The sequence below is a fragment of the Typopeltis vanoorti genome, chromosome 19 (genome assembly GCF_054136105.1).
Source record: "Typopeltis vanoorti isolate ZY-2024b chromosome 19, IOZ_Tvanoo_1.0, whole genome shotgun sequence".
NCBI lineage: Eukaryota > Metazoa > Arthropoda > Arachnida > Uropygi > Thelyphonidae > Typopeltis > Typopeltis vanoorti.
Genome location: NC_143567.1, coordinates 68399015 through 68421462, shown reverse-complemented (window position 1 = coordinate 68421462; position 22448 = coordinate 68399015). Strand labels below are relative to the sequence as shown.

The 22448-nt window shown below is 33.0% G+C and overlaps 1 protein-coding gene across 2 annotated transcripts in view; it reads left to right on the top strand.

The window, feature by feature from the left end:
• The window catches only part of sra (RRM_RCAN_like domain containing protein Sra), a 155505-nt gene that overhangs the window by 68165 nt on the left and 64892 nt on the right, over positions 1 to 22448 (top strand). The window contains exons 3-4 of one of the 2 annotated variants that reach the window (XM_090409652.1): positions 1431 to 1608; positions 5273 to 5451. In XM_090409652.1, coding sequence (XP_090265778.1) covers positions 1431 to 1608; positions 5273 to 5451 — 357 coding nt within the window. Of the gene's footprint in view, positions 1 to 1430; positions 1609 to 5272; positions 12605 to 22448 lie in introns of those variants that run through there. The other variant, XM_090409651.1, reaches the window with a different exon arrangement.

Here is a 22448-nt window from a genome sequence, read left to right as displayed (position 1 = left end):
ACTGAAGTTTAGAGGGCATATTGCTAGTGTTGCAAAGGCTGCACATTGTAGTACATCTATGATAAGAAGTACTCTAACATGCAAGGATAAGGAAGTGGTTGTGCCACTGTTAGGTGAGAGGGGAAAAACCAGAGGTTATCCCTGGGTGTTATAAAAGTGTGGTGAAGAGAGGTGTGAGGAGTAGATTTTTTTCATCGAGAATTGTCAGTGAATGGAATGCATTACTAGAATGTGTTGTTAAAGCAAGAAGTGTTGAGGAATTTAAGATTCTATGTGATAAATACGTTGTCAGTTGAAGAACCTTGCATGATGAGTCTGCCAACTCCATGGAGGGTATAATAATAATATAAATCCTTCCTTCCATCAAACTTTCACCCCACATATTCACAATCTGTGCACTGAGTCATTCAAGATCATAACTCTTCATTTCAGCTCACCTCTGTCGTACCGTGGCAACAGACTCACAACTTTTATTTTCTCATCCTTATTCTCTTGTAATAGGAACTCTTTCACATCTTCTTGCATACGACATGTCATCTGCCAGATCATTCATACCAACCAAAATAAACATCTCCTTCACTCTCTGCATCCTTGTGATATTGCTGACATCTTTAATCGTATCTCCAGGAAAACACAATTTTGTCACAGTCTCCTCAAGCATTCCTCTTATCATAGTTGGCTGATCTCATCCAGATGGCAGATATAGCAGACTCTAGAAATAGGTAATCAAGCTATCTCTATAGGTTGTCGACCTATTGTGATTAAAATTAGCTTTATGAAAAGCCAAGAATCATGGTCATAATGGGCATTCAGCCTAATAAGAGATAAAAGAACTTTGCTCAACTAAAATGTACTTTTTCACTATCATAAACAGTGCATGGGAATAGTCAGTATATACAGTAATAATCAGTTGATCTAGTAAAAATAATAAAACTGTATTTTAACACAAGTACAAAAAATCATTTGAAAATTGCATCCACTTATAACAAACTTTGGCATTGGGAATTATTTAGTGTTCTCTTTCCTGAGTGACACTTAGGTGGAGACTAAATGAGACTCGAGAGCTTTCTCATTTATGCAGTTTACTTTTTTTTTGGAATGTTAAACATTTGCAAGAATATCTCTACACTTCAAAGAATACTTATACTTCTCTCCTAAAATGAAAAATGTTTCTCTCCTAACTATCTTGGCTGTATGATTTGATTCTAAATTTGATGATAAAATGGGATTGATACATTTGTGCAAATTGCACAATGTTTTCTGTTGAATGAGTATGTTCTTGCATATGCAGTGTTATAATATTATAATACTCCCAGTGAAAATTGTGTAGATATTTTCTTATGGAAATTGTATAAATGTTAAGTGATTTCACACTACATAATAGTGTTCATATAACAAAAAATACATATTGTGATGCTACTTTTCCATAGCCAAAATCTTTGAGTAATGATGGAGAAACATCTGATGGATATCTCCAACCACCTTCCCCTGTTCGGCAGTTCCTTATATCTCCACCAGCTTCTCCACCTGTTGGTTGGAAGCCAGTTGATGAAGCAGAACCATGTGTTAACTATGATTTACTTGCAGCATTAGCAAATTTATCTCCAGGTAAGTTAAAATTTTTTTAATCCTATGACATTTTGTTTCAGATGTTCTATGGATAATAACAGCAGTGAAATATTATTATTATAAATTAATCAAGTTCATTTTGTAAATGTTTCACTGATTTTATTATATGACCAAAACAGAATTTCTACTCCAGGATACCAACGTCCAAAGATTTTGAGTATTCATCTCAACATTTGTTACATGCAAGAAATTTTTCCAGCTTGAAGAATAATGGTCTAGATGTGTCTGTTTGTCTTCGCCATTGCTATGGAAATAGTTGTCTGATATGGCTGAAGTCCACTATACTGGAACTCAAGTTCTGGAAAAAGATCAATCCCTTTGCCTCTGTAAGTTCTCCATGGAGGTGTAGGATGAATAGCAATCTTCATTGCTATGACGAGTTCACCTAACTTATGATTCTTGATCTTAAATGCTAACCAATATTCTAACTTACACAGCACTCATTTATAGCCTGCACGTGCACCCACACACACAGCTCAAGAATGTCAACTGGAATCCATTGAGCTAAACTGTATACATCTTATGATATGCAATATGTTAGACAGAAGACAACAAACTAACTTGCCTTCATTACTAATTATATCTCCTTTTGGCATTAATCAGATGTTCTGTATATTTAATATGTACTTTTGAGTCTGTCTCTCTATTCTCAGAGATTGACTAGGCTGATTTTGTTTTAAATAAAGTCTGGAGTGGCATAGATCTGCTCAAAGTTTCCAGAAGTAAAGTCATAGTTCTCTCTAACAGGAAAAAGGGACTGAAAGTGCTAATTACAACTGACTCAAAAGAATTTTAGAAAGGCATTAACAAATGCCTTTCTGTATAAACACTATGGTAAATAAAATAAATTATGTTGATGAGGAATTTATGTGGCCAACAGACTTATGAATGAAGCCAGGCTTATTGGTTTGGGGAGAAAAAAAAGCATGCAAATTGCCATGGCATCTCCAAAATTTATGCATTATGGAAGTATGAGTATTACTGCTGCTAAGAGTAGATCTAATCCTGTCTATTACCACTATTTCATTTTGGTGGAGATGACAGTACAGATATTACAATCAAGTCAAATGGTAGAAATGCACTTATGGAAATCAATTTTTACATATAGGCAGCTTTATATAGCACTATTCTAAATATGATCATTGGAAAATTAAAATAATGAAATTACATATTGGAAAAATGAGAACCCAAAATATTGTGTTTCAGGAAATCTTATCTATAATAGAGCACGTTTCATTTGTCCAAAAGTTTTCATTCAGTATTAATGAATGATTACACAGAAATTTTTCATTGATATTATGAGTAATATTTCTTACAAACTTGGATTAAATTTGTTTATAACTAATGCTTAGATTTCAAAAATGCTTACTTTCTTTTATGGATATGTAAATTTTCAACGGATCAGAGTTTGATTTTTTGATGGTATCACTTCTTAATTTATTATTGAAATCGTTTGGGTTTGTTTTTTTTTAATGTCAAAACCTGTAAAATATGGGTATTCTGTTAGTTTTCCCTGATATGTGCTAATGTTGTTTGTTTCTTGCATATAATTTGTAAATATTATTTTGAGAGTAACTAACTTTAATGTAGAGAAATAAAAAAAATCATTTATTCCAAAATGATAATTTATCTCTGAGTTTCCTACTATAAGTGCTGTGATTACTGAGATTTTTTTATGTTGATACTTCCAGTTAAGATGAAAAGTGCGATTTTTGTAGTTTAAACTTTTACAGCCAAAGATATAATGCCAATCTCTACCAAAAAAATAATAAATCTTAGTGGTTTGCCTTTTGATAATGTTCACCTCAGTGGTCAAGACCAGATCTCTCTCTTCATAGACTGACACTCATCCTTTCATTGTTCAAACATACCACTTTAATACATCCTCAGTTTCCAAAAAAGCTTGGCATCCTTTTTCACTCAAGGCATTACTTTTAATTTTTCCAGCTACTAATTCTGTACAAATCCCAAATCTGCCTAATCTTAAAATACTCCTCTCATATATAGGCAGTGGTGCATGAAAAATCTCTAAAAGTTCTTGATTTTGAGAGATTTTTGGCATTTTGGCTATTTGATAACTGCTCTATTTTGCAGACTCTTCAGGCACTGTTCAGCAGAATTGACATCCATCATTGCACCCCATTTCTGCTAAACCTACAACGTGAATAATAGCTGCCCAACATTCATTTACAGTTGTGTTAAATTGCTAATGCACCATATCTGCTAATCTCATTTATTTTTATTCCACATACTTCTGTTCTTTGGAACAGTTTTCCTCCAAAAGCTTTCCCTGAAGAATACAATCCAGATTTTCAAAAAGAATCTTCACAGAACTCCTGTCCACAACATGCCATATAAATTTGCTATACTGTATTTACTTGAATATCACTTGCACTTTTTTTTCTCCCAAAATTAAAGTTAAAAAAAAATCATGGTTCGAGATATATGCAAGGATTTTCATAAACTAAAGTTTTTCAGATAAAAATTAAATTAATGTTTATAATTAAATTCTCAGTATTCATTATAATTTATAATTGCTCACATTATTTATAAAATGAATGTATTTAAATTTTAATTATGATCGACTGCTCACCAAAAAAATAATAAATCTTAGTCCTTCGCCTTTTGATAATGTTGACCTTAATGGTCAAGACCAGATCTCTCTCTTCATCATGCAATATATTTGAATCTTTAGCAACAATACTTCTGTAATTAAATTAAAAACAAACAGTTTCATTATTGCTTGTCCTTTTATCATTTCATAATCATAAGATCGCCATGATTTAAAAAAAAAAAACTACTCATTTTCTCTACTTCTTAATACTCATTTTGTAACTGTAAATTAATTAAATATCTCTGTTATAATTGATTTCTTCACATTTTCAAAACAGTAAATCCATGTTTCTGATAGTTATGTATACAGTTCAGCCATTAAGATATGAACTATTTCAATAAATGTTAATGTTGAACCAGAAACTATTGTTTCTGGTTCAACATTAATTTTTATCATCATTTGAAGAAGTTATTTAAAATTAATATCTAATTCTAATTAATAAATACTAATTCTCTTTTATTAATATAAAAGAGAATTAGTTTTTCTTTAATATTCTTTTAAGATGTATAATTCAGATAAAAAATACTTTTTTATACTGGATTTTGCCAGACACCTGTAAGAGTGATCCAGTATAACCTGGTTAGGAGATGAAATTTACTATTTTTTTGTTATTACTGATATTACAGTGGAATTTTTTTTTTGATAAGTTATGCTAATCATAGTGAGTTGATCTCCTGATTCTGAGGACAAGTTGGCTGTTAGGAATAATTGCATGTTAAGATGGGGGAATTTGATGATAGGTAAAAATACACAGCTAAATTCTAAATGACCAGTTTTCAAATGTCATGTCTGATATTAATCATTTTTCTGATTCACTATACTATAATCATAATCGTTCTAATAAAATTTTAAAACCAACAAATTATACTGTTATTGTACTTTTCAAATAAACATTAATGTGTAAAAATGCAGGTCCAATGCATTTTGCCATCCATAAAGAAAATTAATTAAAAAAAAAAAAAAAAGAAAATTTAGTATAGGAAAATACTAGTAACGTTTCACTTTTTGCACATTTTTCCTTATAACTAGGAGAATCCCATGAATTACATCCACCTTCTGAATCCCAACCAGGTATTGTTGTCCATATATGTGAAGATCAGCAACCTGAAAGACCTAAGCTGAAAATTGTTCAAACCCGTCGTCCCATTGGAGGAACAGATTCCTCTGGCAGCAACTCTCCCCCTACTCCTCCTTCTCCTACATTCTAAGTAATTCACCATCCATAATTGTTTCAAAGACAGACATACACATTTTGGTCCATGTTGTTTTGGTAATGTTACAGGTTGTATCCTACATTGTTTCAAGTATTGTAGATAAATTGCTATTGAAAACCTGTGAATAATCCAGAAAAAAGTAAAGATGTTAACATTTATAAAATATACCTGTATAATTTTATTCAGAATTATATTATCTATTTATTTTTTTATAAGATTTAGTAATGTTACAAGTTTAAAATTTTAAGCGTAAATGAAAATTTAGTTATACTAGTTTTCAAGAACAAATTAGAAGGATCAAATGTGATTTATTTTTCAAATTTATATCAAAGTACTTCAACAGCAGAAAGTTAATTATAAGCTTTTCTTACTCTGCATTGCTTATAACTATGTTTATAACAATGTTACAGGGTATATATTTATACATGTGTGACTGTGATAATTTGCTAAAGCTGTAACTGACAATGATGAACTTTATCTCAAAGTGAAAATGTGCAGTTTTTAATGTCCGTACGTTGTATACAAGAATGAACCGGTTGTTGCTTATGAATGAACTATTTATATTTTATTTATGAAAGAAATATTTTATATAAGTTCTTGTCATTACAAATTTGTTTAGTTGTACCTAAGATTTCTGTACAGGAGAAAATTGCAAGTCAGTTATTTGTGTTTGCAATAATAGAGAGGATTCATTTTATCATGAATGATACAGCTATTTTCTCTTTGAAAAGCAAGAAAAAAGGTTTTGCCTTTATCCATGAAATAATTATTTATTCTATAAATGTACAGATAAAGCTTACTTATCATTGTGTGTGTGTGTGTGTGTATGTATATATATATGTGTGTATATATATATATATATATATATTCACAGATAGAGGTACATCATTCTTTACTTTGAAGGCAAATATACATATAGATCTGTGGATGAAGTTGCATCTCTGAACTGTTGTATCAATCACTACAATTCCTACTGTATATTCTAGAAAACACTACATTATCTAAATATTGTGCATTGGCTTGCCACATGTAGCACTTAGTGGTGTAGAAAAGGCCTTGCACCTTCCTCGTGTAGTCAGTATGCCCATTGGCATGTATCAACCTAAACAATGATCTGATTTCAGATTATTCTTGTCAAATCACAGTGTACTTAGAAAAGCAAAATTATAGAAACCTCTTGATAAAAACATATACAGACTTTCTTGATAAAAGCAGAAGTTGTAGTGAAAGCAAGCATGCTTAGATCAATTCAAGCTGCTTAATGTTTTAAGAATTTTTTATCTTTATTAGTTAATTATAACTGTGGATAAATGCCTAAAGAAAGTATATTATATTGCAAAGTAAACCACTTTTAATAGGAAACAGTAAACTGTAACTATTCACTGAGTATTTACATTTGTATACATTTGAGATAAAGCTATATCCATTTAGTTTCTGACTTCAGTTCAAGTGGGAAAAATGGAGAAAGTGACATTTAGGCATATGGAGAGTAGGCTTGACCAGTTGCCTCTAGAGAACCACTTCTTTCCTCTTAGTTTAATACTTATTTCTGATATTGTGCTTTTTTTTATTTTTCATTGACCATTTTGCATATCTTATTCTGAAATGGAGGAAAATGCATAATGTAAATAAGATTGCTACTTTTACTAAACAACTGCAAAATAATAAATACAAGTAGAATTTTAATTGCAAGTTTTGATGTTTTTATTATTGTCACAAGAATTGGAAGAAGAGTACTTGTATCTAATACACAGGCTACTGAGATGATTGTGCAGCATAATCCATGCAATGTAGATCTTCGTGCAAAATTATTTTTATTTGTATGAGTATGGTCCAAAAATTTTTAAATATTAGCATAGTCATTCTTGAATCTTGAAATGTTGTACTACATTCCTACAAAGGGGGGAGGTGAAATTGGCAGCATCAGCCTTAATTGTGCATATGCAAATTATATTGTGCAAAATTCCTGTAGCCTCTTTACAGATATTAATACTTTGCTTCTTTAATATTGTAGCACATATTTTTATTGTTGTTGTTAATGTTCTTGTAACAAGCATGAAATGTGAAAATATGTCTTGTCATTTTATTTATATCATGTCAATTTTAGTATGTGATCATAATTATTATCAAATGTTATTTTCTCTCTACTGAATATATATATTGTTACTATTGTTAACATTATTTCTCTTTGGCAAATCCTACGTTTTATGTATTGGTCTTTGGATTGCAATGGTTCGATTTCTTGATGAGCAACATTCAAGTCTTTGTATAAAATAACAGGTTTTTTTGTCATCCAAAGATAGTTTCAAAAATTCTTATCCCAGTCCATTCTGTATTCCAGTTACACTAGCATTAGGAACATATGCATGCCAGATGCAATCGCTCTACCATTTAACAGGATGTCATATGACAACTAAGATAAGGTAAACTTGTATATTCCTAATGCTGTGAGAAGTTTAGTGAGACTAGATTACAGAATGGTCTGGGATAAGGATTTTAAAAATCATCATAAACATTTGCATGACAACCCTGTTAATTTATGTGGAGATCTGAATGTTACTCATTATTATTACATGGCAATATTGTGGAATTCTGAGGATTCATCATGGAAGACCACTCTACACCATCCATAAGCATATTTTTATCTGGTATTTAAATTAAGGGGATATTAAATCCCACATTATTTCAAAGCCGAATTGAAATGTGAAAAGTTATTATCTAGGTCTATATCAGTATTATCTAGGTCTACCTACTCACTGATGAGACCTCAATAAAAGTCGAAACCGGTCTAGGTAGTGACCTTCCACCATAATGTATAACATCATACATCTCCTAGGAGATGTGTTTTACATTATGGGAAATACTAAGAATAGTGATCAGAACTTTACCCACCTTTGCTACGAGTTGGTTCAATACAATCTTCCGAAACTTTTATAGTTTGCTATATATTCAGCATGAAACTGTTTGATTTCTATCTTTGAGTTTCTTATTCGGCTTTGATATAATGTGCGATTTAATATCCCCTTAATTTAAATAATTTTACATCGCTGAAATGGAGCCTTTTGGCTCTTTATTTTAGTAGTTTTTATCTGGTATTTGTGCATATTCTTTGGCCAGTTTATCTAAGGAAAGATCTGGCTCTTTGGAAAGAAAAATCCTACTTCCTACCTGTGAGAATGGCTAACTTTCATGACAACTAAACCAGTTCCTTTTCAAACTGAAAGGCACATGTTGCACAGTCTTCAGTTTTTTCCATATGTATATGCATGTGAAATATCCAAATTTAATAGCTCTTTCAAAAGATAAATGTGATTCAGATGAAACTTAGATAATGAATGATTATGTAATATGTGGTTCAATTGGAATTCTATTTAGGGATGCAGTTCAGTATAAAATAAATTTAAAAATCTTCAACCAGAATCAGTCTACTGCTGGATTAAGTTCTCTCCCAATTTTGTCTGTTCCATTCTCCTTTCAACTTTTCTTATTCATTGCACTCCAGCATTCCTCACCATCTCTAATTTAGTCTTCTGCCTATCATCTATAGGGCTCCATTGTGTAATAAAATTTAGACTATCTTAGTTGTCTATCCATCTATTTCTTGTCCATTAGAGATGGTGGTGAGTCTCCTGATTAGGGAATCAGGAGACTCATCCCCTGATTAAGCAATGTAGCTGGCTTGCCATTCCTCTACTACCTCCCTCTAGGAGTAAATATTTTGTCTATCAAACTATACATTCATGAGGCCAGTTTGCCTGTTCTGAGGGATGAAAAATCTGAGTTTCTAGGAGAGAAACCCCTCAATCTCCATATGAGATTGCCCATTCGATGGAAAGGACCCAATAAAGGTTCTTCACATCGTAGACAGGATTTGAACCCAGATCTTTTCAACAAGGACTTATCTATACTAACTGAGCTACGGAGGCTTTTAGTTACTTTGCATTATATAAATCCAGCATATATCCACTTTGAATGCATGATGTATTGGTTAATATTTGGTACACTCTAAGTAGCACACCAAGCATATTCCTTTCACTCTTCTCCAGGTGACTCAATTTGTGAACCACATATTTAGCTAAATTCCAGTAGATCTGAGGTTATTTTTAAATAATAATTATACCTTAATCTGTGGTATTGTTCTAAAACAGTATTGTCTGCCCTTTTGTTACTCAGATGTTGCATATTTTAGTTATGTAAATTTTGCAAAACACTAACATCTATTAGATTTTGTCCATATGCATATAATAAACCTGCTCTGGTGGATGATTTTTAGTTTTCAGAGTAAAATTAAGCAAAGCATTTTAAAACAAAGGGTTTCACTCTGGGTGGATGGAATTTCCAAAAATGTGATATGTTGGTCTTTATTAAAAATCATATCTTACTTTAGATGGAAATGAGATCATGTGTACGGGGGAAATTAGGTAAAACAATTCAGAATGACACAAAAGTAGCTTCTCCATATTTAATGGAATTTGGTTTTCATATGTGAATCTTCCCTGTGTAAGGTTATAAACCTATCATATATTAGTACTGCATTGCCTGTGGAGGAATCATGTAGACCAAACGTGGAACTGTTTTCCCAAGTGACTTCAGTCCTCCATTTCAATAGCATAGTCATCTTACACTATGCATTGAAACTTGTTTCTAATGAAATATTTAAGATCTGTTTGTCACATCATTGAAATCCAGTTAAACATTATCTCTGGAACAGCCAGATTTCAAAGGTAAAAAACTTTGAAGCATGTCTGTCTACTGCCTTTACTTTGAAATTGAACTATAATTATTTATGGATGATTACATCAAATCCAAAACGACAGTTTGGATATCTCTCTTGGTCAGTTTTCAGGGAATTTCAGATAAACATGAACAACAGCAGAAAAAAAACTTATCAGAAAGATGTACAGCACATTATTTAAAAAAAAAACATTACTCTCTAAGTGGAAACAGTCATCTGCTCTTACTTACATTACTCTTTTTACATCCTGTAAAAAGAGTAATGGAATTTGGTATTTTCCTGACTCCCATCTCCCCCCCCCCCTCCAGTATTGACACCAGGAGATTTTGAAAACCAGACTTCACACGTAAAATGATTTATTTGTTATGCACAACTCTATCACAAACTACTTTTGAAATATGATAGATATGGGTCTGGGTTTATTTTATTAATAAAAATGAACTTAAAAAAAAAAAAGTTTACTTCCAGCAAAGTTTTTTTTTTCCCATCTTGTGATATTATGAATATCTGTTTTGATATGTAAATCACTGATAGACATAGCATTCTTTCTGTCTGTAAGAGGATATCATCTATGCCCAAGATTGTTCACTATAAATTTCTGAAGAAATAAAAATAAAAATGTATATTTCAAGTGGCAGCATAGAAAAGCTGCTTAAAATTTAAAGTAAATCATTTGAACTCTTAATTCAGTGTATATTTATACATAACTATGTTAGTTTTAAATTTCATTTAAATTAAGAATGTTTGTTGATCTTAAAGTAATCTTCGAGTGGTTAAAATATCTAAAGAAATATAACTAAACAAAAAAAAGGGGGGGGGGCAGAGTTATATAGTTTGAATCCAGCAACTTTGGCATCAAACATTTTTCTGGACTAAAGGTCAAGACTGAAGTTCCTTTTTATTTTTTTTTTTCCCCATTAAAATATTGTGGCATATGACAAGCATACTGTTATTTATATACACTTTCTATTCATTCATTATATAAACAACATAAAACATGTAGCCTTACATCTGAATTATATTCTTCCTTTATTTTAGAACAAGAACACCTTTACATCCCTTTTTTACTCAATCAGGCTTACAATGGATGTAAAGGTGGAAACTGTAACATCATGGCGATTGTGCAGTGAACAGAACTTTTGAACTCTATGTTCATAAAAAAAAGTTTAATCATTTTTAGTGGACTACTTGTAAAATTTGTGCATGATTTATCTTGACCATACAGAAAATCTTATTGGATTCTAATAAATTCTCAGTTTTTTTAAAACATGCTAAGAATAACTGAATCCTTATCTTTCTTTATTTTGACTAATTATTCCATATTACAGCAAATTACCTATATTTATGTTGTACAGTATATCTTGAGCATTATTCACCATTTTTATTAAACAAAATAGGATTGTGTAAACGACTAAGAAGTGTTTCTTTAGTGGCAAGGTAAGCTTCCAAATTACATGGCATTATTAACACCGATGTTAATATGAAGTCAAAATGAATATTATAAAATGCTTACTGTGTATTTATCCACAACAATACTCAATCAGAATTATCTTTATTAAAAAAAATGACACTACTTTAATCAGGTTTTTTTTTTATTATTATTATTGAAAAAAAAAAAAAGTGTCATGGCAAAACCCTTACTTTAACAAAGTATTTTTTGAGGAAAAATGTGGTTTATTGGTGAAGCAGTTTGCTTCTGATCTCGTGATCTAGATATCAGAAAATAGATGCTTTTTTTTTAATGCAAATTTATTATTACACTCCATTTATGTACATTATTCCTCAATATTACTATTATATATATATATATATATATATATATTTATCACAAATGACAGGTTACAAATTTTTTTGTTTTAGAATTAATAGTACTATACAGTTCATGGAACTGTTATTCAATTATTATAAGCTGAAGATCAATTGATATTAAGATGCATAAAGATGATTGAAGGTAGACTGGAATCTTTAACAGCATATATGGTGATATCACTATAGTTAAAACAGCAATATTAATATAGTTTTAATAATAATAGTAGTGATGATAGTTTATTAAGCATAAGAGAAAAGAGAAAGTATTTTTAGTGCTAAAATCTCTAAAATAAAATGGTCTATTCACAAAGATCATGACATATGTGAAAAAAAAAAACTATATACAAAATATATTTAATAGTTGGAAGAAAATCCACAAAATGAGTTGTTTTTATTTAATATAGATTTAATGTTTTATAGAATCTGCATTTTGTTTTAAAAAATGTTTTAAAGACTTTATTCAACTTTACTTTTAAGTTGTATTGTGTGTAATTATTTTTAACTGCCTGAGATGGAAAATAGGAAGCAGTTGTTATTAACATGTTGGTTGATCTGTATAATTTATTGATTTTGATGTAATTAAATAAAATTAGAAGAATGTCATTTTGTTTTGGTCTATTTATAATATATTGGTGTTTCATGCCTTAATTATCTTACATATGTGCATGTTTTTTTTTTCAAGTTATTTTTTTAATTTGTGATATATAAAAGATTTTTATATAATTTAAAATTTCTTTTGACATTCTTTTCTATAATTTTTTTTAATGATTATATCATTTTACAGCATAAGGCTTTAGATCAAAATTCTGTAAAGCGTATGTGGCTGTTCTGTCTCCATTGAGTATTTTTGTGTATATTACAATATTTTATGTGTGCCATTAATGTCTTAGTGCTTAGGATTCCCACCTTTTAGAACTCTAATAAGATTAAACTTGCCAAGAAACTATATTCTTCTTTAATCCTTTACCAAACATAAGCAAGCAAAGTTTGCACGTGAAGTATCTTTCACAATGAGGCTACTTGTATATAGAGGCTGATGACTTCACATCAGTTTCCTTGGCATCCCAAATCCAAAGCACACTTGGTACAGGATTAAACAAGAGTATAATTTCTTGGCAAGTTTAATGTAATTTGTAACCAAGTGAAAAATACATTTAATTCTATCTCTTATTTCTAATCTAAGTTGGAATTTTCTTGAGCAGCTTAATATGAAAGTTCAGTTTCCTGTTTGTGAGGTGGGGAAAAGAAAAAAAACTGGATGCAAACCAATTCCATAGTCACTGACCTACTAATTCAGTAATGGAAAGGGAAGGGGGAAAAAAAAAAACATATTGCAAGTGAACCAGATAATTGGTTATCATTATCATAAAAAAAAAAAAACCCTTAAGATGAGCTTTACTGATGACATTGACCTGTGTAAATTCATATGTACAACTTATCTCTTCCCTTTCTTTCATTAATAATGAAATTCAACGAAAAGATTTTTTTTTTGCTTGCATATTTCTGCAAAACATATACTAGGATTTTCAGTAATGACAAATTAGGTAACATTCAGTAGCACACTCAGATTTTATCTTGGGGGGAGGGGGGGAGTTGAGTAGACAATTTGAGAATGCATACTAGCATCGCATACGACCTATGACTGAGCATCTGCAATGATCGCTAATTCATAAGTAGTATAGAAATAGAAGATAATACACAACATAAATTTAAAAACATGAATTTTAATTAGGAAAAGATTTTTGAAAAATTTTCTAGTGTTTTCCCTTTTTTTTTCTGGGGGGGAAGCACCTCCCCCACTCTGGGTGCACCCACTGGTAACATTAATATACTGTAGGCTTATTTGTAAACCTGTAGTACATTTGTACCATCGGTGGGTTAAGAATTTTTTTTACCAGGTTCAGAAACTGCTCTTGAGACCATACATGAAACTTTTTCAAGCCACTTCTGGTCTCCAGTAAGTGGGGGGGTGGTGTAACACATAAAGACAAACATCCATGCCCACAGTGGTAATTCAAAGCCACAACCTGTTAGTTGGAGAGTGGATATGCTAACCACTTGGCCAACCAGGCCAGCAAATGATAAAAAATGATACATTTTTAATTTGCTCGTATATACTCCCAATCCATAACTATATAATTCTTAGTTACATAAATCCATTCTTCTAATAACCATTGCTGAAGACCATTCCACATATCTGCAACACAAATGGGTAGAAGATGAACTCCCTATGTTTGTTCTCTTTTCTTCACCTTCTCTTTATGTTCTCCAGTAGAGTCTGTTTCAGTCAGTACAACAAACTCCTGCTATTACCTTATATATGTGCCTAAACTCAAGTTTTAAAGTCTCTTGCCAGATATGTGACAGATTAAAACTGATTCTTGTAAATATCATAATGAAAAAAAAAAAAAAAACATTAAAAAAAATCAACAAATCAGTGCCAGTAAAGTTGTGAGCCGCAATCTGTACTTGCCTGACCAGAAACTAATATAATTATATTATGACCCTTTCTCCCATAAGTGAAACTTTTAATTACAATAAGTCTATAATCTGCTTTGCTTGAATAGACTAGCTGTCTTACCAATATGACTCCTGAACTTAAATTCCCTATCAACTGGAATACCTAAATCCTTGTATTCATTAACTCTTTCTAAAGCTTGTCTATTTATTCACTTTAAACTTCATTTGCCTGTCAACTCATCCAATATTTTTTTAGGACCATCATTGTGAAGAAATGAGGTCATCCAGACAACTAGGTGTTATTCAACATCACATCATCTTAAAAACTTAAATCATTTATGAATACACTAACCAACAAAAATCCTATAGTCGTCAATCCCTTGGGTAAAAGATTTCTTATCAGTACATATTTGGCACAATTCATTGGCAGATTTTTATTGTGGAATACTATAAGCTTTACTGAAATACATATTAATCATTACTTTGATCTATTTTCATGCAGCTTCCTAAACAATGAATTATTCTATTCCCTCAGCCATACAGCTGGTGGGGGTAGCTATATGCTACCATACTAGGGAGATGATTATGAGCAAGGTGGTTTCCCCATTGCCTTCCTTGCCCTACTATATGACTGTAGCCTGTGTGTTCACGGGGCCTACTTGCAGGATGAAAAACCCCAGATAAACTTGTGGAAAAATCCCTGCTGTCCACACCCAAGACCGGCCAACTTGGTTATGGCTGAGGAAAATCCTTAAGCTCTTCACGTCGTCAACAGGAATCAAACCTAGGACACTCCTTCCCCAGGCATATTGCGAAATGCAATAGTTTTGTTATAACTGATCTTCCATTAGTAATATCACTGTAACCAGCTATTTTATAATTCATTTTTCCATTAGTTTATTATCTTTAATTCTCTCCTTTATGCAATGAACTTCCCTTTACAAATTGGAAATATACTGCAATTTTCCAATGAGAAGGTATTATTCACAATCTCAGCTATTCACTGAAGATGATCAAAATTGAAGTAATTAACTCTGACATAACAGCTACTACAACAATTTAATTTTTATTCTAATTTCCTAATGAGTATTTATTTTGGTGACTTAAATCAGCGCTTCCCAAAATGTGGGCTGTGGGCCTTGGCCCTCTTGGGGGCCTTTAGTTTTGTTGAGGTGGGCCATGAAATAATGAAAACAAATTTAAAATGTTTTAAGACTAAGTGTGCATGGCAAATGTGTATGTAAGATGCTAAAAATGTAATATTTGCATTTGATTTTTTTTTTGCGATATTCGCTGTGTATGTTTTGTATTGAATATAAATACAATAAATATTATAATAATATATGTCTGTATTACAATTTTTTTTTCGATTGGGGGTATGTGAAATATTTTAATTTTTCCAAGGGGGCCTTTACATCCATAAGTTTGGGAAGCACTGACTTAAATTATCTGAGTATTGATTTGGTATCAGAAAACTCATAAGGAGGAGGGAGAATTTGAATTATTGCATGAAAACTTTCTCAAGCAGCATAGAAAGAAACAACTCAAGGACAGAGAATGTTAGATTTGATCAGAGCATCAAAAGATGTTTCAGTTAAGGATGTTGTTTTGCCACCAGTTGGTGGTAGTGATCATGCTGTACTCAGAAGAATACTATCTTTGTTTCATGGTATCAGTTGTTGAATGGAAAGGATATCAGCAGTGGATGGGAAGTTTTGCAAAGATGCCTAAATGATGCAACATCTGACTGTGTCACTAGAGTTCAAAGAAGAAATAGAATGGAAGTGAAATGGATGTGCAATCTCATTAAACAAGAGATCCACAAGATCATGTGGCTGTGAGAATAAGAGTGATAGGAGTTATGAAATATATAAAGCATAGGCCATAAAAGTTACAAGTGTGTGTGTTTATATATATATATGTGTGTGTGTGTGTGTGTGTGTGTATGTATGTATATATATATATATATATATATATATATATATACACACACACACACATACTTGTAACTTTCTGTACTTGTGTGCAGAAAGCTAAGGTGACGTATGAAAAGAAATTGGCTGCAAAATCTAAAGGCAATGCAAAAGAATTTGATCATTATGCTGCAAGTAAAAGAAAGAATGAATGCAAAAGTATAACTTTACTGAATGCAGGCAGTTCTCTGGTATCAGAAGTAGATGCAGTAGTTCAAATAATGATTGCTCACTTCACTAGTATCTATCAACCTAGTGTAATGCACACTGGATGAAAAAATAGAGATGCATGAGAAGGAAGTTCCAGAGCAGTTGCATGACTTGGATAAGAATTCAGCAATAAGAACAGATGGGATATCAGCATGTATACTAAAAGAATGTTCAGCCAAAACTGGCTAGGCACTTGATATGCTTATATAATTTTAGTCTTATCTCAGGAAAGATCCCATAGGAATGGAAAGAATGTTTGATAATCCTAGTGAACAAGGGTGGTGCAAGGAATGATGCTTCTGACTATCGACCTGTCAATATCTCTGGAGTAATTGTAAATATTTTTGGGGAGTCGGTAAGAAGTCATACAAAAATGGGTGACAAACAAAATATGTTTTGCAAGGAACAGCATGGGTTTACTAAGGGGAGGTCATGTCTGAGCAATTTGTTCATATTTTATAATGTTATGAATAAGTTGGATGAAGAGCATGGATACATTATGATACTGTTGGACTTTGCTAAGGTATTTGATAGGATATCACATGAAAGGCTGTTTTAAACTAGAAAATATGGGATTGGAATATAAACTATTCGCTTGAATAGGTGACTGACAGACAGGTATCAGAAAGTGGTATATGGGGAATGCAAATCTGCCAGATTTAAGATGACCAGTGGTGTACCCTAAGGATTCATCCATGGACCATTGTTGTTTAATCTATACACCAATGATACTGGAAAGTGCTGACAGGATATCTTCAGTTGTTTGCTGATGATGCAAAGATAAGCATAGCAATCAGAGATGCTACTGCATTTGCAAGGTTATTTGAATATGCTGGAAGTGGGCAAACGATAATCTCTGCTAGAGGGTTGCCACGTGCTTACTGTTGATAAAGAGCTCTGGAAAAGATAAGTGCTGTTTGTAATAATCAAAGATATTGCATGCATTTTAGTATACTATTGTTTATTTTTGATAGCTTAGTGTGTCTTCATGATTATTGGCCTTGTGGATTATTACTAACTTTTTCTAATTGAAATTCTGCATCTTGCTTCGAACGAAACGCAATGGCGGTACACACAAGATCATCTCGTAGAAAGGCGCGAAAATCAAACACCGTCATGCACTGCGATCTAACGCCGATATTCGTTTGCTCTTGTCATTGCATGTTACGTCATTCCCAACTGTAACTGCTCAAACAGCAGTGTATTTTTAGTATGCTTACGTGCCTTATTTCTGCGAGATATGAAACGTTTATTATTGGTGCTTGTGTCTGGTGAACTATTTTTTGTAAATCTTATTTTATTTTGTTAAAATAACATGATTATTTATTTATTATAGATACAAAATATGAAAAGAATAATATTTTTTCAATTATCGTTACACGAAATAAATGCACTGCGAACTAACGCCGATATTCGTTTGCTGTCTTTGCATGTTACATCATTAGATACACTACCGCTTGGGCAGTGTATTTAATGTTCGTGGTGAACTATTTTTTTTTGTAAATCTTATTTTATTTTGTTAAAATAACATATAATTATTTATTTATTATAGATACAAGGCTGAATTATGACGAGTGTCACTGTTGAAAATATGAAAAGAATTATATTTTTTCAATTATCGTTACAGGAAACAAATGCACTGCAATCTAACCCCGATATTCATTTGCACTTGTCATTGCTATTGATACGAAACTTTTATTATTGGTGTTTGTTCTTGGTGAGGATGAAATATTTTTAATAAAGCAATCTTTAATATGTAAATTTATTTATTAATAAATTCATTACTGATTAGGGAAAAAAAAGTTTTTTTTTTTGTATGTGCAGTACCCCCACTTAAAATTTTCACCGGCCGTCATTGATGAGTGCGAGCATGAGTAGTGAAATATGAAAGATGTGTTTGTAGAGAGATGATATGGATTTGTAGAAAGTGTGATAGTTTATTAAACTACGAGTTAACGAATGTGAAACAGAAGGAAGGAATGAAAGTTAGCATAAATGAAAGAAATCGAATGAAAGCCAGTGAGACTGAGGTAGTGGAAGAATGAAGAAGTGAAAGTATGTGATATGGGAGCGAAAGGAAGCATGAATGAGGAAATGGGAGTCAGATGCGGCACAACGAGATATAGCGAGGCTACGGGAACAGCAGAGAGAGTGAAATTGTCAGAATGCAAGATTTGAAGAAAGAGTTATTCGAAATGAATATGTGGAGTGACATTAGACATTTAGAGGAAACAAATGAAAAAGAAAAAGAGGCGACAAATGATTTGAGAATGGCAGTGTATGGAGATTCTATCATTATAGGATTGGTAAATAAGAGAGTCCATAAGGTATGGTATCCAGGAGGGAGAATGAGCAAAATAATTCATTCTTCGTACATGAGGAAGAAATGAGCTAGAGAATTAGTGTTGGTTGTGGGAACCAATGATTTAAGTGGACATAAGGAGAATGTAAGGAAGAATATCAGAAGGTTATTGAGGAGAATGAAAGATAACAGTATAGTGGTGGGGAAGGTATGACTGATGTGACAGAAAGCCAGAATCATGATTAGCATGCTGGTATACTAATCATGATTCTTTGGTAGGCTGACCATATTTCCTTGATACAAAAACGATAGGGAAGTTATGTAATATTCTGTATTCATGAAAAAGTAAGACGATAAAAAAAGTTTTATTACATAAACATACTGAGCTTTAGTGGTGACAGAACCCATACAAAAATTTAAGTAGACGTAGATGGGGGGGGGGGGGGGACTGTATTTCACTACGATCGAATTATGAATATTTCTCCGATGAAGTGATCTTATGCAGCAAATTTCGGTCTTCCAATACCTTATAAAACTTCTCACACTTCATGACACAATTTTGTCTTGCAACTAACATAGCCCTCATCGTCTCAACATTTAATCTAGATTTCTACTTTGAACACGTACTGTTCATAACAGGAAATATTCTCTTAACAGGTGCTGTACTTCCTGGAAGACAACGAATTAACTAAAATATTACAAAAGTCTTGAAAGTCTAGGCGTTTCTCGCACATTTCCGAAAAAAATCTGTACTTTTGTTCCATCACTACACAGCTTGTCCACTTAAAGAAATTTGAATTCTTTCTGGGGATCGTCATTAAAACTGCAGTTTCGCCTCTTTGACATTGCAAAGATAGACTAAAAGCTTTAAAAATTAAGACTTTATTATTCGTGACACCTCAAGGAGTCCGAAGAGTTGCGGGAGGACACCTACTGTACAACTCTCTGTCTCCACTACTACACTGAACCTCTACTACCAATCACCTACATCAACGCCATCTACTGCCCACAACCACCACAGCTAGTAATTTTTTTTTTGTCTGTAAATGGCGTGTGTTCTGAAGGGCCGATTTGTCTGTATGCGGGATGAAAAACCCGAGTTTCCGGGAGAAAAAACTCGGCTAACTCACCTTCGATTGAAAAAATCCATATAAAATTCCTCCCGTCATGACTAGAATCGAACTTAGGCCTTTTCCAATCGAAGGGCGCAATTTACCGTCGTTCTTCCAATTGCGCTACGGAGGCGCTTAAAACTTTAAAAAATATGAAATTTAAACCACCGGGACTGAATAACAAAGCCACCGGTTAGCATACTGGCAAAACGAAAACTAACACTACAGCAGAATAGACGCCGCGTCTGAGACGCGCAAGTGTTGCCAACATGCATTGTTTATTTTCTCTGAATATCACTGCAGATATCGATATTTAGTATCGAACAATGCGACTCCATATTAAAACGACTGCACGGCCGGGAAATATGGAAAAAAAAAACGGTACGCATGGTCAGCCTATTCTTTAGATACCATGCGTGAATGTATGCTATCTGAAGGCGGAATGAAATTATAAGAACGTGACAGATTGTATTTAGATGGCTTTGGAGTGAATGAACTGGAGAAAATGTTGCTGGATGGAAGTGCAGTGCGTGTGATGAAAGCAAGAGATCGGAAGTAAGAAGTGAAGTGAAACATCAGGAGAGTGGTATTGAAGAGACAGAAGTGTTGGCATTGGAAACAGTAGTAGTGTGAGAGAGATGAAGAGAGAATGGAAATACAAGACGAAACAGGGGGGGGGGGGATGAACAGAGAGGCGTCGCATACGAGGTGAATGTTGGGAGTAGCACTGAATGTATGTATGGGGATAATCAGCATAAAAATGGAACAGATTGGAATGCAGGTGTGGTGATTGAGACAGCCAATATATGTGGTAAGCGGTAATAAAGGTGATTGGTTAGGTGTGGTGGGAAAATCACAGCTAAGTGGATTGGGTAGAACTGGTTCGAGACCTAAAAGTGAACTGCTATATTTATTTACAAATGCCAGAAGTATCTGAAATAAGGGAGATGAAACGATTTCACTGATTGTGTTTGTTCTCCCAAAACTCGTTGGAATAAGTGAAACAATGGTTGAATGACGCCGATAACGTAACGGGAATAACAATGGAAGGGTACAGTGTTTTTAGCGAGGACGGAAAGGGGGGGGGATAGTGCTGATGATTGCAGGGATGTCCAGTCCACGTAAGGTAGACATGAAAGAGGGAAATAGTGTAAATAGTTATGATGCTGTGAGGTGGAATTTGACAGGAAGAGATATTTAGTTGGATGTTGCTACAGGCCAGGGAATGTAGAGGATGGAGAAAAGTAAGCAACTTCGGTTAGTGAACAAGGGAAGAGTCATTGTCATGGGTGATTTTAATCATGAGTGTTTAGACTGGAATGAATTAATAGCATTTGGGAATAAGGAAAATGACAACTATATCAGGTAGTATGTATAGGACACGAGAATTGAGAATTTTAGATCTGATCATTTCATTACAGGATGTAATTGTGAGTGGGTTTTCGCACGTCCATCCACTTTGTGGGAGTAATCATGAAGTGATCACCTGGGTTGTTGCTCATTAATTGAGAAAGAAGTAATATTTATTTGTTAATAAATGCATTCATTTATAAGCATTCCATTTAGGCTTTTATTTTTGTAGACAGAAGACATCTTAAGCTTGCGCGGCAATAATTGAGCTTTGCGTTGTGTATCGAAGGCCAATGCTTGCTCGTCTAGTCAAAGCTACCTTGGCTTGCTCGGTTGTAGGAGCTTCCAGGTCCTCGCTGCAGCACTGCGATTTCATGAGTGCGCATAGCCATTTCCGCTCCCTTCACGTCGTCTTAAACAGGCCATACGCAGTCAAAGTAGCTCTAGTCTTTGAGCTTCAACAGCCTTTACAAGTGTGCGTGTTGCTTGGGAAAATTAAGTTAGAATCAACTTTTTACGACGATGTTATTGACCAGTTCATAAAGAAGAACCGTAGGGTAGAATTTGTATTCAAGTAGCTAAATTGAAAAAGATAGAATATCATTTGTAAAATAAATGTTGTATTTGTATGATTAACTGTATATAAATTTCTAAATATATAATTTTAAATGGTCAGTAATTCATTATTCTGCTAATCGGACTTCAATCACACCTCTCACTCCCTAAATGATAAGAGCAAGCGTGAATTTCAAGACCAGCATTCGCCCCTGATGTAGACTTCTGTGAGGAAAAAATATATGTGGAAGTACAAGGCTGGTGATTGTGACAAGCTTAGGAGACAACTTCTAGCTGTAGCATGGAATAAGGGGGTGAGTGGTAAGGAAATAAATGCTGATTGGGAACATGCATTTATTTCAATAAATAAATATATTCACACATCAATGTAATATAGCATTGACGTGTGAATGTATTCCGAAGGTCAAAAGGATGAATACAGTAGGCGTGAAATTATGGATCGATGATGGATATAAGCGTAAAAT